At 37.9% G+C, this 15,973-nt stretch overlaps 1 protein-coding gene across 7 annotated transcripts in view; it reads left to right on the forward strand.

Annotated features, from left to right (window-relative positions):
* The window catches only part of MTHFD1L (methylenetetrahydrofolate dehydrogenase (NADP+ dependent) 1-like), a 148,499-nt gene that overhangs the window by 53,902 nt on the left and 78,624 nt on the right, over positions 1–15,973 (forward strand). For all 7 annotated transcript variants that reach the window (XM_021390182.1, XM_021390184.1, XM_021390181.1 and 4 more), the window contains 2 exons: positions 2,327–2,395; positions 7,453–7,564. In XM_021390182.1, coding sequence (XP_021245857.1) covers positions 2,327–2,395; positions 7,453–7,564 — 181 coding nt within the window. The remainder of the gene's footprint in view (positions 1–2,326; positions 2,396–7,452; positions 7,565–15,973) is intronic.

Genomic DNA, 15,973 nt, shown 5'->3' on the forward strand with positions numbered 1-15,973 from the left:
ACAAAACAGGAAAACAAGAGGCTTATAGATCTATTAATTAGATATATTGAAAACTGATTTTTTTTTCATGAATTCAAATTCCACGTTGTGATAAATAGTTGAGAGAATGTATTTGTTTTCAGAAATTAAAAGGATTAAGAGCTAGGTTTAAATGAAAATTGTTCCATGTTATTTTAAATTGTTAATGTGGAACTGGGAATTTTCTATTTCATTTTCTAAGTTCTTCAAATTTTAGAAGTGAATTACATCATTTTTTATAAAGGAAGCTTTTATATTAAACAAATTTAAGATTTAATAGCCTAAAAATATGCCCACTTTAGAAAAACTTTTGAGACTAAATTAGATGATATCAAAGGCAACATCAATAGCAGCTCTTTTCATGTGATCATAAAAAGAGGACTTGTTTATGGATAAAATACTGAAGTTGCATTTTATTCTAACATCAGAAAATTTTACAGGATACTGGTGAAGTGAATCCTCATGAAATGTTTGACAGTTGGGATGTGTTACACGTGTTTAACTTCATTATCTAAAAATAATTGGTAAAATTATAAACTACTTAAAACAATCAGTTGCTATAAAAGAACCTGTGAAAATGAAAAGCAATAATAATTTTGTTACTCTTTTTAAAGTATTTTCCTTTTCTTTGGACCTATATACTCAACTACTTTTATTTGAGTCTGTGGAGAGATTAGCACCAGGATTAATCTCACCCATTGTCACAGAGGGCTGGTGCTCTGGAGTTTCCTTGGCTTTTGATCCTAAAGTTAGGAATAGAATATGTAGAAATTAATAAGTTAAGGAACAGAAATTTATGCTTTTCCAATTCAGAAGAGGAAAGACTAGATTGTTTTGCTACCTGATTCTCATTACATTGTTGTGAATCTGTTGGGGTTTGCAGATGGTATGGGTTTCCAAAATGGGGGAGAAAAGGTCTTTCCCTTAACTCTCCTCTAAAGCAACACTTGCTATGCTCTAGTAGAAATCAGTTCTACTGTTTTGCTTTCAGTTCACTTTTATCTGAGGCCAAACATAATTATTTGTTTTCTTGTTAAGTATGCGTTCAGATGTGATACTTGGGGGGAATTTTAATTCATATAAAAATGCTGTATTAATGTAATGATGGTGTACTTTAGTGTCTCTATCTATAATTAGGATTTTAACACAGTGTTTTTTAGCACAGACACTATTTTTGTTGCTATTCTTTGAACATTATAGTTTGGCTCCTAATAGGTTACTCAGATAACAGATCTGTGGTTTTCAGCCTTCATTTCAAACAGTTTATGGCAGCTTTTACTTTTATTTGGCTTTAATGTTTCTTTTCAATATAATAATGTATTAATTTTTTTGTGTGTGTTCTATGGCAAACCTTTGAGTTACTCCTTGTAGAACTGCTGCTTTTTGTTTTTCTATCCATTATTGAGTTCTTTCAAAAGCAAATAAATTCTCTTACCAGAATCTAAATAATTTAGGAATAAATAGTAATATATGTTTTGTGGTTTCTAGATAGCACTCTGCTTCTAGTTTGATAGTGCTGTGCATACTCAATTGTTCTGTTTGTTTTTTTTTAATAAAATGGACATTGAATTTTAGTGTGAATGCTGTATAAGGAAGTCATGATTTTCTCTTTTAAAATTAGTCAATGTTAAATTTATACTTAATATCCATCAACATTTTCAGGGAAGAATAAGATGTTTTTTAAAACTAGAACACAGTGATTCCTTCAGCTCCTTTTGTCCTCTTGTCATCACAATGAGTCACCTCTAATTTTTGATCTCAGGATGCATTTGCTATCTACTCTGTGCCTGCTTTCTTCCAGTGTCTATTACACATACAGGTCTTACAAGTTACCCTTTCTGGTTGTTGCTAGCTATTGATTCACACTATTGATTCAGTTGTGAAAGAAATCCATCTGTCATTTCTTTAGGCAGTTTTAACAAGTTATTGTCATCTTGCTTTGTCAAATCTCAGAGACCTTGGCTTCAACTTCATCTTTTTTTTTCCTGTGAACATCCTCATGCTGATCACTTAATATTCTGTTTCTGAAGAATATTAACCTTCTGTCTTTTACCTAGATTGTACTCAGAGTACAGTTACTACTATTTCTGGCACTGTAATACAATATGCTAGAAATTTTGAGGTAACTTCTAAACATACATGTTATGAAACGCTAATACTACTTATCCATTATAATTTGTGAGCACATTCTCCTTTGGACTGTAAGTTTCTTTATCCTGTTTTAACATTACTCTCAGTTGTATCTCAGAAACATCGCACTTTAAAACTGACTTCCTTAAAATATGAACTCTTTTTTTTTTTTTTTTAGGGAGTAACAGGTGCTCTGGCAGTTTTGATGAAAGATGCGATTAAGCCAACACTAATGCAAACATTAGAGGTGAGTATGGCTTGCAATGTCTGCCCTTCTCCAGCTTTCAAATTCCGTATTGTCCTTGCAGTACTTCTCTCTAGTGACTGCACTTAACTTTCAAGGTTCAAGGCAGGGTCAACTCTATAAAGGTATTTTAGCAAATGTTTGTTGCTGTATGTTAACTGATAACTCTAGTTGCATTTATATCTTTTGTGCCTTTTTTAAAAAAATTTTCCTTTGTTTGAGACCCTTGCTTTAGACATAATTTTGCCTGGAGCTGCAAACAAGCTGCAGTAAATTGCTGAACTGCTCCTGAGCACACTGGAAAGCAAGTTGGACTTCTGAGTCATAGACTTCCATCTGTTTCCCATCTTCCTCTTGTATAAGTTTCCTTTTTATATGTTTGCTTTACATGTATGTTCTCATGGTAATGATCCTATCATTATCAGTGGAAGGTGGATGCTTCACTGAGGCCATTCTATTCAGAGTTATATTATGTGCCATTTAAAAATAGAGTCCTTCTGCCTGTTTACAGATTTTCAAAAGAAGGCTACCAGCCAATCTTTCCTGCCATAGCACCTTCAGGGACTAAATAAAGCCTTTCTGCTCTGTAAAAGGAATGATTTATACTTGTCCTAGTGAGTTTTCTTCCAACAGCTCAAAGAAAGCAGGATTAGTACCATCTAACTTAGTGACTGGGTAGACTAGTATTTGCTTTTTCAGCAGTACGCTGAACAATGAATGACATCCATGGGGCAGGGAGAGAGAAAAATAGGGAAATAATATAGATTTGGAAACAAATGCATTTGGAGAAAAATTAATTCATTTTATTCAAATTTTGACTATCAAAATTACATAGCTGGAATATCTCACAACAGTTCTTTGTACTGTGAGGAGTTGTGAAGTGTGGAAAGATATCAGCACAGTCCCTAGATCATAGGTCTCTTTTCACAGCATATCGAAGTCATAAATACATTTTTGCTTTTGTGTTTGGATAGTGACAACTTGCTATTCTCAGGTATTAGAATTTAAGTCATAGTATATGTTGTTTTCCTGTAGGAATCCTAATTTGTTTCTCCTGCAAAAAACATCTGTTCTTTCATGTGGCTGCATGAAACATGTATATGTGTCAGAAGTTAATACAAAAAATCTACCAACAGAAACCAGAGGTCAAATAGAATCCAAAATGTAACGGCCAGAAATGTGTATTCAATCACCACAAAGATAACGTGTGTTAAGCATCACTGACAAATTAGTTTCTCTAATTGCACTTCACATACCTATTAGAAAATACTGTTTTGTTATAGTGTTTTAAAAGACAATTATAATTGTAAGAAGAGTTGATTTCAGTTGATAGGCATTCTGTTCTGGAACTTGCGTGCTTTTTATTTTTTTCACTATATTTCTTTATATTCTCATTTCAATGCAATTAAAAATTTCTGCCATTTACGTGGTACTTTCTCCTAGTTTGAACTATGGTATGGCTGAAACATTTGCCAGCTTTCATCAAACACTGTTGCTTGTTAGGAGGGCCCTGACTGCAGAATCCAAGAATATTTTTCCCAAAAATTATTTTTACAAAGTTATTTTTAAAACTACCACCAGCTCAGAAGACTACTTCACACTCCTTCCATTTGAAGACTTTTTTCACCCTTTGAATACTGTTGGCTTGCAGACTAATATTAGTCATCTATCCAAGAATGAAAATCTCCAGCTTGTCTAAATCTTTTTGAAGATAATGCTGTGCTTTAGATGGTGCATGCCTCTTGGACTGTGGTGCTGATCGTGTGTAGAGATACAATAGTCTACTCTTACTGCTCATGCCTTTGTTACTGTTCTTGAGCTTCAAGCTTGTTTCATGTTCTATTTTGTTAATAAATAGCTCTCATTACTATTAATTTATTTAAAAGGTCAAGTAGCTAATATAGTAACTCCAATTTTTCCAAAAAGAAAAGGGACACATCTGTTTAGAATCTTCCAGTACAACAGATTTTAAACCAGACTAACCTTACCATACCCTGAGGTGATGGATATAATAATATCCCTTTTGCTGTAAGGAACAATGTATTTCTGATATGTGTGAATTACTAGCCTTATTTTTCTCACAATCCAAAATGAGGAGATGCGAAGCCCAAACTACATTTGAAATAATCCTAATAAGCAGCATCCAAAAGAAAAGGAATCTCAAGTTTCCAAAGATGTAACAATAGCAAGTAACTGGGAAACGTAATCCTGCTTCCTTCAGGGAAAACAGTTTCTTGGCGTAAACGTAAAGACCTCTACCATCAACACTATGAGTTGACAACAGTAACATCAGAAATGATCCTGTGATAAGGACTTTGAGTGTCTGCAGCACAGAGATGTTGAAAAACAAAATAATGTAATTATACAGAGCACAAATGTAGCTCAGACTGTGCCGTGAGCCTGTTCTGCAAGTTAGGGATGAAACTCTTCAGCAAGGCAGACCCACTTTGATGTTGGACAATGGCAACATTAGACTGCCTGAGGAGGGGCAGCAGGAGATCTTCTGGGTGAGTTCTAGCTGATATTGGCAGTTAATTTGGTATACTGCAAATAGTAGTGGCTGTGCCTGCAAGTAGCCATTGTTGAGATAGTTGTATTTCTCTATAATCTAGCCAAGAGCCTGTACACAGGTATGCTGTTGAGCTGTAATGGTGTGAGGAATTGCTTCTAAGAACCTCTGAAGGAGAGAGAAGAATGGCCTACTCAGCAGATGTGCACTAGCTTTAAAAGGACTCTTGTGTACACTGCATAAGAGGTCTAGAAGTTTAAAAAAAAAATAAAAATAAAAATAAAAAATGACCAAATAGCAGTCCTGCATGGAACTAGTGTGAATGTTGTGTTTGTTTCTTTGTTTTTATACATTAATTGATAAGTGTATTTTAATTTGCTCTTTTTGAAGATGTTTCTTGCTGGGTTGACTTCTGTCATGACCCTCTTATTCTGTCACCAGAAGTGCCACCTCAAGGAGTTAGTGATTGACTGTTTTATAAGCAAGAATGACAGGAAAATCTCCAAATGGAAAATAAGGGAAATGCTAGCTCAGTGTTGTTGACTCCACCTATAATAAATGTTGTCTTCAGCAGAACTTGTATCTAGTACTGAAGAACTAAGATTACTTTGTTTGAATTGCACATAATGATTTTGTAGTGTTTATCCGCATTTGTCATGACAGATTTGTTCCCTTGTGAGCTGATCCCATAATGTTTAGCCTTTATTTATACCACGCGTAACAGAGCAGCTGCTGTATGGGACAACTCTCTGTAGATGCAGTGTAGCTGCTCTGTGATGGTCTGCTCATGTTACATTCAACGTGCCACTCACAGTAAAGATGGTAGTATTATAAACACCCCTCTAGCTGCCAGATAACTTTAGGTATTTATTGACAATCAGAGTTTATTTGCTTGTACTAAAACTTGGATAATAAAATTTCCTGTGTTGAGAACAGTCAGCAGAATGCATCCCTGTGCCACTCTTTGTTTCCTGACGTAGCTTATTAAGAATGTAAAGAAAATAAGTGAGGTGGCTGGACTGACACAGAGTGAGTGAAGTTGGCTGGGAAAGATTCTGTTGTCTCTATTCCAGGCTGTGCTGGAGGCTCCAGAGGCTCTGCTGGAGTTCACTCTCTGAAGTACCTAGACTATTCTCCTTCCAGGATTGCCATCTTTCCAAGTCAGGAGTTTAGAAGTGGTTTTGATTTCAAGTATGTGGCAAGGGGTCTCTTTGGTACTGATATTCTGGATGTTGGATCCCACAATCCAAATCTCTTCCCATCCATGTTGTGTGGACGAAATCTTAGGACGAGTGTGCAGGAGGCGTTGCGGCCCTTCTAGCCCCTCTGCGTATAGTTGCTGAGGTATGGCATGAGCTGCTCTTTCATCACCTGTGCTTCTGCTTCCATGCTCATTTATGTGCTAGGTTGTAATGAGAGTGGCCCTGCAACTGCTTGCCACAAGAAATTAAGAACTCATTGTTTAATTTTACTTCCTTAATGATAAAACACAAATGAGAATAAATCCTGTGGATTTCAGTCTAGTAGCTGAAAACTGCAGTCTTATTTATTTGAATGGTATGAGGGTAAATGCTGTGTTAAGGCAGAAGTAAAACCTGAGAAAGGATAGGCTTCGGTGGATAGAGAAGGGCTGCATTTTAAGTAAGTTCCAAGCCCGTTTGGGATAATCTTGTATTTTGCACCATACCTGCCATTAGATTAATGCCCAGATGTTATAAAATGTTGAAAGTGTACCTAGTTCAAGTTAAATTTTTGTGTAAATGCGTAAAACCCTACAGATTTTGCAGTATATAATCATTATCAGACAGAAAACAAGAACAAAATAAACACTGACATCAGTATGTTGTGACAGTAGTAATCCATACCATTCTTCTTGTTACAGTGCATGATTTCTTTATTTACTTTTTCTGCTACTTTTCTACTATTTTTTCTTTGGCATGTATGAGGCAGAATTGTCTTTAGGTTCTAACTCAGTTGTCTAGTCTCTGAAGAACATCCTTTGCCAATACGTATGTATGTTCCCCTCTTCCTACTTTCAATAAAAAAAAAAAAGTTTTCTTAAAACAAGCCTGAAAACTTATGTGCCAGTGGCAAAGAAATGGTACCTGTCTTTGTTCTAAGCAAAACAGTTATTGATGTATAATTGCTTCTATAGGAAGCAATAAGAACAGGTGTTCGTTGTTGATATTTGTGAGAGATTTGTATTCATTGTTAGTGAAATTGGAAAATATTTTCTATTGTAATTTAAGTATTTCACTGATGTTATGCAGTGAAACTTAAGTGAGATACTTAGATTACAACAGAAAATATTATTTACGGAAGAAAATGGATGTTTTTTGACTATAACACCTGTTTTCTTGATAACAGTGCTGTGTTTGTGGGGCAAGGGAAAACAGCAACTTTTATTATACGCTTAATAGTTTCTGAATTTCCATTTTCTTGCTCTGCATGCTTTTGATTTGTACATCATCTTTATTAGTTTGCAAGTCTATTGAGTTTGTGTTCTTGCCTATCCATTGAACTAATGAAAAATATTTTTTTTATCATTCAGGGAACGCCAGTATTTGTTCATGCTGGACCTTTTGCTAACATTGCACATGGAAATTCTTCCATTTTGGCAGATAAAATTGCCCTTAAACTAGTTGGGGAAAAGGGTTTTGTAGGTAAGTAATTATTTTGTTTACTAAGTGAAGTTTCTTGGTTAGTTGGCAAGCAGTGATGTAAGTGAAAGGATAAGATAGCAATGAAAGTAATAATGCTACTTCAATGCTGGAATGAATAACTGTTTTAAAACCTAATAATCTTAAATAACCTTAAGGTGAATGTGGGGAAAAATCCCAAAGCTCTTCTCTTGCTCTACCCTTTGCCTGAGGTGTTCCCATCATCATTTTGAAGTTAGCCAAACCTGTTAAAGGCACCATTTCATTGGAAAAAGTTGTCTTTATCCATCTGATCTCTTTAGATAAACTGACAAAAACCATTCACTTTTCCTGTTGGATTATTTCTCTGCCAGTGCAGTAAGCTCAGCCAAATCAGGGGTCAGTTGTTCCTGAGCCAGTGCAGAGCAACATCAGAGAGGAAGTGGTGAAAGAAAGAGTAAGACCTCCTTATTTTGGTGACAGTGAACCATTAGGTTGGCTCATCTGCATTGTAAAACTTCGCCATGAGGTCCTGGTGTTCCTATGAAAGCATGTGAATGGGTGGGCTCTTTTTATGACAAGAATTCAGCATGCACAAGTCTTACAGCAGGAACAACAGTAGACGTGCAGAACCAACTATTATGGTGGCAGGCAAAATAAACTTGTGGCTCAAGTGCTGAACAGTGAACTAAATTTTATAAAAATTGGCTTTTATTTTTAAACTTCAAAATTCTTAAAACATAAGAGGTGTTGCTACCTTGCAGTAGTAATGCCTTCACGCTGTTGCAGCTATTCTCATCTGTGTACTGAGCACCCTTGTGGACCTGTTATCGGAGAAATGAACAAATGAAACAGACTGGGGAAGGAGATAAGGGAACTACAGCAGACCTACCTTGAAGTAATTGCCTTAGAGCCAAATCATAATCCAGTGGGAATGAGCGATCAGCTTTCAGCTAGTTGAGCTTTCTTGAACTTACTACAATTGCACTACAGCTGGTACTGAAGCAAAGGAGACAGAAAGAACATGCAACTAGGAACAGTGGGAGAGCAGGCAGAAGCCAGGTTGGCTTAAATTAATCCTAAAATTGCTCTTTGAATATCTACGCAACAAAGCTTTTGAAGAGGTACAGTAATATGAAACATAAGGCTTTGTGTTCTAGTACCCTGAATCTTGCAGAGAAATATGTGTGTATTCTGTCTTACCTACATGTTGCCCTAAATTACATAAAGAGAACTAAATTACTTGAAAACATTGTTTCTGTTTAAATTCATTGCTAATCCTAGAAAGGATGAGGGAGATGTTTGTGTTGTTTTATAGTGCCTTGTTGTAGATTTTTTTGGTCATAATACAAATCATCCTAGCCTACATATTCACAGAGAGAGATTGGAAAGATCTCTTATACCAAGTTGCTCACTAGCCAACAAGAAGATGGAGATAAATCTTACAGGATACTTAAAAGCAGTAAAAATTATTCCAGTAAAGTATAAAAGGTTGAAATCTGTTGTATATCATATTGACTTTATGAGGGAAAAATAAAAATAAACGAATAATGTCATTTTATTAATCTCTAGGTAACAACAAAAGTGTTGAACAGGTAGAAATTCTGTTTATCTATATTCCATTATCTTGCAGTCTTACTTCTTTAAAAAGAATGTTTATGGGTTTTCTGTTTTCTTATTTCTGGCTGGTCGTCTTTATAGAAGCAAGTTTCTAATCTCCCATAGTCTTCTGTGCCTAGAAGAAATACTCTTTAATGGAACAGCGAAGTACATGCAATGATTTTTAGATTCTTATTAGAGCATTATTAACAATATCAATTCCTAGAGTCAATTTTGTATTGCAGTTAAGGTGACGGGACATAAGGTTTTCAAGGTTCTCTGGGTATGTCTTGCACTGCTGCATGTTCTTTTTAAAATGCACGGTCATTTCAAGGAAGAGTTGTTTCCTTCATTGCTACTATTGGGTCTGCTCATTCATTCTTTAAGAATCAAGCTTCCACTCAAAGAGTACTTCTGAATTTTGAATACATTTATTTTATGAGTATAGAATTAACATTTCATTAAGGTTTATCAATTTGTGTATGGCCTTGTAAAAAGCAGAGTAAAAAGTAAAAGCATTTGAGGTAGCTAACATTTTTCATAGGAGCAGTGACTTTGTTTCTCCAATAAGCAATCTCTTCAGTGGAGAAGTTATTTTTGTCCCATCTGAACGGAAGTAGGTTGACAGCTGTCTTGAGCTTTGTTATATGTTCTGGAGCTCAAAAAGTACCGTCTTGGGTTTGGATTACTCAGTATTCAGTGTCTTTCTCAAGCACTGAGAGCACATGCATGCATTTCATGCTTTTTTCTTTTGCCTGGTCCACTTGTTTGTCGTTAATTTTTTTTTTTCTTTTTTTTTGGCTTTGTCTTTGGCACCAGCTTTTCTCATTGGGGACAAAGTGTAGCTGCAGCAGGTGAAAATCTTGGTGTGCTGCCAGCTAAGTGCTTTTGTTCCAGACTTTGTTCTATCTACAGAACTCAAGTCCTAATGAAACTGGGTCCAAAATTAGGCTACCTTCTCTCCTCTGAGCAAAGAACATCACCATGTTCTTTTGAGTGTTATTAACAACAATAGTTCCTGGAATGGCCTACGTAAATTTTGCAGATAGTCACTAGTGTAAATGGTTTTATTTAGCCCAAGATTTGCACTTTGACAAATGCACTTTCTAGTAACAGTTCTGCAGGATATATGGGCAGAGACTGTATGTAGCACTCAGTGGTTTATTAAATGTTGTCCAATACTCTCCTACCAAACTGAGGTTTGGAAGGACAGCTAGGTGTGCACCAGCCTTCACTGAGGTCACATCTGTGTGAACAGTGAGCCCTGTGCCCTATGAAGCTGCACAGCAAAGCAGCTGGCTGGTAACTGCCCACACTCAGCTCAGTGTACTGTGTGCCTGAACCTTGTGTTGCCACCGAAATTCAGGGAGGAAGGCTATTGTTCATACTGATGGTGGGAATTCAGGATAGCTGTGCTGCAGAATGTAACTATCTTGAACGAGTTTAGTTACTTGCTTTTGTTAGGAGATTTTCACTGCTCTCGGTTTTTCTTTTGCCACTGACTAATTGTGCATTCCCAGTCCAGTTCTCACATTGGATCTGATGCTCATTAGCTCTTAGCAGAGCTATTTCAGTTCTGTGTTTTGCCATGTGTAGGGTAGCTGCGTAATCTTGTGAAAGAATCCAAGAAGCACTGGGAATAGCATAAGATAAGTGGCAGGACTGCATGGTCAGGAGAGACATTTCGGGGACCATGAGCTATGAGCATAGTTCTCAGCCTTGTGCAGCTGTGTCCAAAGCAGGAACATGAGAAATGTGTGATGGTTAGAAATCAAATCCATTTTCTGTGTAATAGAATAAGTACTTTAAGAATGCTAGTTTATTCATGTGAGATAAGTAAAATAATTAAAAACTCATCACTTATGGCATAATTACTTCAGAGCAGAACTCTTCTAACTCTGTAGGCCATACTATTCTCTTTAGTATGGTCTGAATTTGCACCAGTTTCACCAGTACATATATTGTTTTCTGTGCTGGTTTAACAGCCTTCTTCCTCCAGCTGCTTGTTTCCAGTCCTGTGCAGCCACTCACTTTTGCCAGCACATCTGTTTGTGTGGCCACTTGATAAACTAAACTGGAGAATGGCTCTTGACTGAAAGCAATGGCAACAACAACAAAAACTCCCCTTCCTTCTTTTGCCAGACGATGACTGGGCAAACTTGTACATGCAGCAGGAGGAAAATGAGACAATATTACGTAAGATGGTATTTTTGTTGAAATATACGTTTATAAAAGTATAGCCCCATTTGGAACCGGAAGGTACCAGTAAATCTACTGTAGATGCAATGGCTAATCAGGCTGAGCCTGCACGGCTGCAGCAGCCTGTCTCCTTTCTCAGCCTGTCCTCAACCATTTTTTCATGACTTCCTGGCGGCATAAACCTATTGCCCTTTTTGTTGGCTCCAATTTCTGCTGACTTAACACAGCAGCAGTTCAGCCTAGAGTCACAAAAACACCAGAGCTGGTGCAGGGGAGGGTGAGTTGGGACAGCCAGCAGTGAGACACCGGTCTCAGTTCTGTAGGTCCCACTGTTTATGTGACTGTGTTTCGCTGCCAATGCAAAAAAAAAAAAAAAAAAAAAAAAAAAGCGGCCTCTTCCTGAAAATGTTCATTTAATATTTATTTTTAAATCTGACTTTCTCTTGTCTACACTGCCTATTTCCCTGCTCATTCTGCTGGAATTGCAATGTGCTGTGCCTTTTGAATATTGTAGGTGAACAGTATTGTACAAGTTTTGTTTATAAAAATCTAAAAGTGCGACTGCTGAGCCCTGTTGTGAGTTCTCTCTAACGAAAAGCATTCCCTGCTTTGATGTCAGGTATCCAAGGGAATCACAGTCCCTCATTAAGTTCAAACTAGCTGAAGCCTCATACCTAGGTCACTTCAAAAGTAATGCCTTCTATTTATTTCCATGGAATCTACACCAGCTACAAAGAGCACAGTTACACTATTTGATAGAGCAAATTCTAGCTACATAACACTATTTTTCAACAGTCACCACCATTAGCTATACATTTTTGCCAGCAATGAACTATAGCCTGCATGCCGCGCTCATAAAAAAATCTATTTCAGTTGCTATGATGGCATTGTTGCTAGAAAAATATCGCCCATGCAGTCCATCTTTCATCAGCCTGAAAAAATAGAGGTCAGAAGGTGCCAAATCTGGACTCTATGATGGATGTGGTAGGACAGTACATCCAAGAATGGCAAAGAGCTCCACAGTCGTCAAACCGGTATGGGGCCTGGCACTATCACAATGCAAGAGGAAGACTGCCTTCTTCTCTGACCTGACTCTGGAAGTTTGAGCCTTCAGCTTAGTCAGTGTCATGATGCAGCATTCAGAGTTGACGGTTTGTCTGGGTTCCAGGAAATTCAGAAGGATCCCCGCTTTCTTATCCCAAAAGACAATGCGCATTGCTTTACCTGCTGAGGAGTACATCTTGAGCTTTTTCTTTGATGCAGAATTCACGTTGTTACTCCGTAGACTCATTTTGAATCCGGCTCATAGTGGTGACACCACATCTTATCACCAGTAATGATGCAATCCAGGAAACTGTCACCTTCAGCCTTGTATTAGTTCAATAGCTCCTGACAAACTTGCATACGGTGTTCCTTCTGTTCCTCTGTGAGCATTTGTGGTACCCACCTGGCACAAACTTTGTAATATTGCAGCCCTCATTTTCAGTGCATTTAAGCTGATATTCAGCTCTGTACACAGTTCCCAGGTTGTAATCTACCAACTTGCGCAGATGAGCTGTTCAAGATGCTCTCCATTTCATGGTAAGACAGATGTGCATGACTGTCTGGTACGTGGCTTGTCTTCCACGCTGCTGTTGCCACTGCTGAAATGCTCCACCCATTGCTTCAGTGTGCATACATCCACACTTTGGTCTCCATCACTGTTCCAGAAATGCTGATGGATGCCAATGGGTGCTGCTTTTTCCACATGGAGGAATTCAGTGACGCACCTTTGCTTCACCTGCACTTCAGTGTTAGACACCATTTTGTCCGACTGCCCCCTGCTGCCATCTGTTGCATGGCAACAAAATGTAACAGAATACTGGAGGAAGGGTCAACTTCTATTGCCATACCACCAGCATCCACCTCTGATGTCATAGGCCAGCATAATAAAATAGGAGGCGTTGCTTTCAGAGCAGCCCTTGTTAAGCTCAGCTTGTCCATTCCATCTCCCATCACTTCTGCAAGCGTGAATGTCCCATTGCAGTGGCTGCACTGCTTGGGTGAAGATGTTATGGACTGCAGCACGCTGTATATCCATCTTGACAGTCACCATCCAAGCTTGCCAAGGCTGACCTGTTAAACTGATTCTAATTCACTCGCTTTTGATTCAGCCTCATTGTTGAACACCGAGGGCAGCTTGGGACCTCAGCGAAGAGTCTAGGAATGGGAGCTCAGCATTTAAGCAGAGTCCTGTGTTATTTTTTCTTTTGTGTTAACTTCTTTCTTCCCAAAGTTGTTCTTCATTGCTGTCTTCAGATCTAGAAGCGTCAAGGAGTAATGTCAAACACGTGGCTGATCCACAGAAGTTGGTGGATGCCGAAGGCTAAGCCTGGTGTAAATTGTGACTGAAGTTTTTACCGGCAGCCTTCTTGATATATTTTCCAGTTACTCCAAGGCAAGAAGTGACAAGTGCCTACTGACAGGCAGTTGGCAAAGCACAGGAAAATGTGCCTTTTTCACAGTTGTTTTGCCATCCTGCTCAACCAGCAATTTTCTTTTTGGGGATAGTTTCCTAGGGAAAATAGCTTAGTGTAGTTTGCAAGGAGATGAAGGGTGTAGGGTTCTGTAAGTTTGTGGGAGGCATGTCCCATAAGGGGGAGAGCAGAGGAAGAGTGCAAAGCAGCACCAATGGAACTGAATTTATTCTGGTTGCTGATGTTTCAAATGTCTTGCTAAGGACAAAGATTTTCTCAGAGAGGGGTGTCTTGAATAGCACCCAGGAATGGTGGGGACTAGATTACAGAACCCATTCTAACTTGTCACCCTTCAGGTGCCATGAAGACAAAGTTCTTGCAATCTTTGTTTATTCTTGTGAGCATGTACACTGGCAGCCTTGCTAAGAAGGAAAAGGAAATACCAATAAACAAAGACCAAAAAAACCCAAAACAACAAAAACAACAAAAAGGGAAACAATTCTAACTTCATCAATGCAGAATGCAGTTGGCCACTCCTTATGATGAATCTGGTGCTCTGCTGAGGAAGAGGTCATCATTTCTCACACTTAACACGTCCAACGTTGTCAGCGTTTCTTACATCACCTCTCTTCTGCTCATCCCTCCCTCTCTGCTGGCTGAAAGTCACAAAACGCTCTCAGTGTAAAATTCCAAGTTCTTTTCTCCATCAGTCAGATTCTCTCTTGCTACTTTGTTAAGGCAAATAGAAGGGTTGGACTGTTGTGTTTTGTTTGTTTTTTTTTTGTCAGTGAACATAGAGTGTCCAAGTGATGCCTAAAGGATAAAATAGGAAGAGAAATAAGCTTCCCTGTGTCATGTTTGTCAGTGTGTCAGAAATTATGACAATAAACAACTCTGCTGATTGCCCTGTCTCTTAATTCAATGAAGGTATTTCAGCTGAGGGGGGAGTTGTAAATCAGAAGAAAAGTGAAGCGTGAATATGTTTTTCAAATCCTAAACCAAACTCCTCCTGAATTTTGTCTTTCAGGCTTGGACTATGTGTTTGGCAGTTGCTTTCTTTCCTACTCCTAAAAAGTGCATCCTATTCCACACTGCGTTGGGGAGGATGCTGTGTTAGACAAGGCTGAGTCTGATTTTGTCTTTCCCAGTACAATATAACAAGGAGGCAAAGAGGGTTATTGCAAATGGTTGGTGCTGTTTCTTTAGTTGGCCCACTTTTTTAATGGCGTAATGGCCACACATATTAATGGTTTAAAATTAGATAGAAGCAGTAAATTTTTAAAAGCTAAATAATCGACTCTTTACTGCGCTAGTGCTCTTGTTAGAGTAAACTGATGATGCTAGCTGCTTTAACTATCTGCCCAACGCATACAAAGTTGTATTTCAAAAGGTATCCATTTTATGTATGCTTGGAGCAGACTTCATATAACAAGTTTACAAGCCACTTTACAAAAATAATATGTGTTTAATACTCTAAGTGAATAATCTTCAGTAGGCTTTTGAATGTCATAAAATACTTCAATCTATTTTCTTAGTAGTAATCTTTTTCCAAAAAAAAGGAAATAAAGCCCAAATACTTTTGCTAAGATTCTTTTGGCACCAGTACAACATGTGATATATTACATTTAAACTTTCAGTTCAAAGATTTGTTTTTAAATTTTTTTTGTTGCTGCCACTAGAAAGAGGACCCATGCTGTGACCCTTTAATTTTTATGATTCCATCTAGTTTTTACATTGCATTATTCCATCTCTGACTTCTTCAGTCCTTACTTTCACAAGAAACAAAATGTTGTGCCACTACATTCAAGCATTTTACTATTTGAACAAATACGTTTTTTAGTTTAAGTGTGCTAAAGCAAGGCTAATGTTTCCTGATATGAGGTGCTTGTCAGCATTATCAGAGTGGGTGTTACTGACCTACTCTGATACTTGTGTGTGCTACATACCAGATAAGGGGCATTCAGAACTTTACTATGTTTTCTGTGACCCCATTCGTAATGCAGCAGCCCAAGCAGCTGTGCTAGCACAACTGCAGCAATGGGTTTTGGGGAAGGAAGGTAATGCCATGTTAGTGCTGCAAGGCTCCAGAGATCCTGGTTTAAATTGCACAAGGCATAGTGGTACCACAATCTGCAAATGAAGTGATCTTTACTTCTAGGAGATCCGTAGGAAGACCTGT

Source organism: Numida meleagris, chromosome 3, assembly GCF_002078875.1.
Source record: "Numida meleagris isolate 19003 breed g44 Domestic line chromosome 3, NumMel1.0, whole genome shotgun sequence".
In the NCBI taxonomy this organism is placed as follows: domain Eukaryota; kingdom Metazoa; phylum Chordata; class Aves; order Galliformes; family Numididae; genus Numida; species Numida meleagris.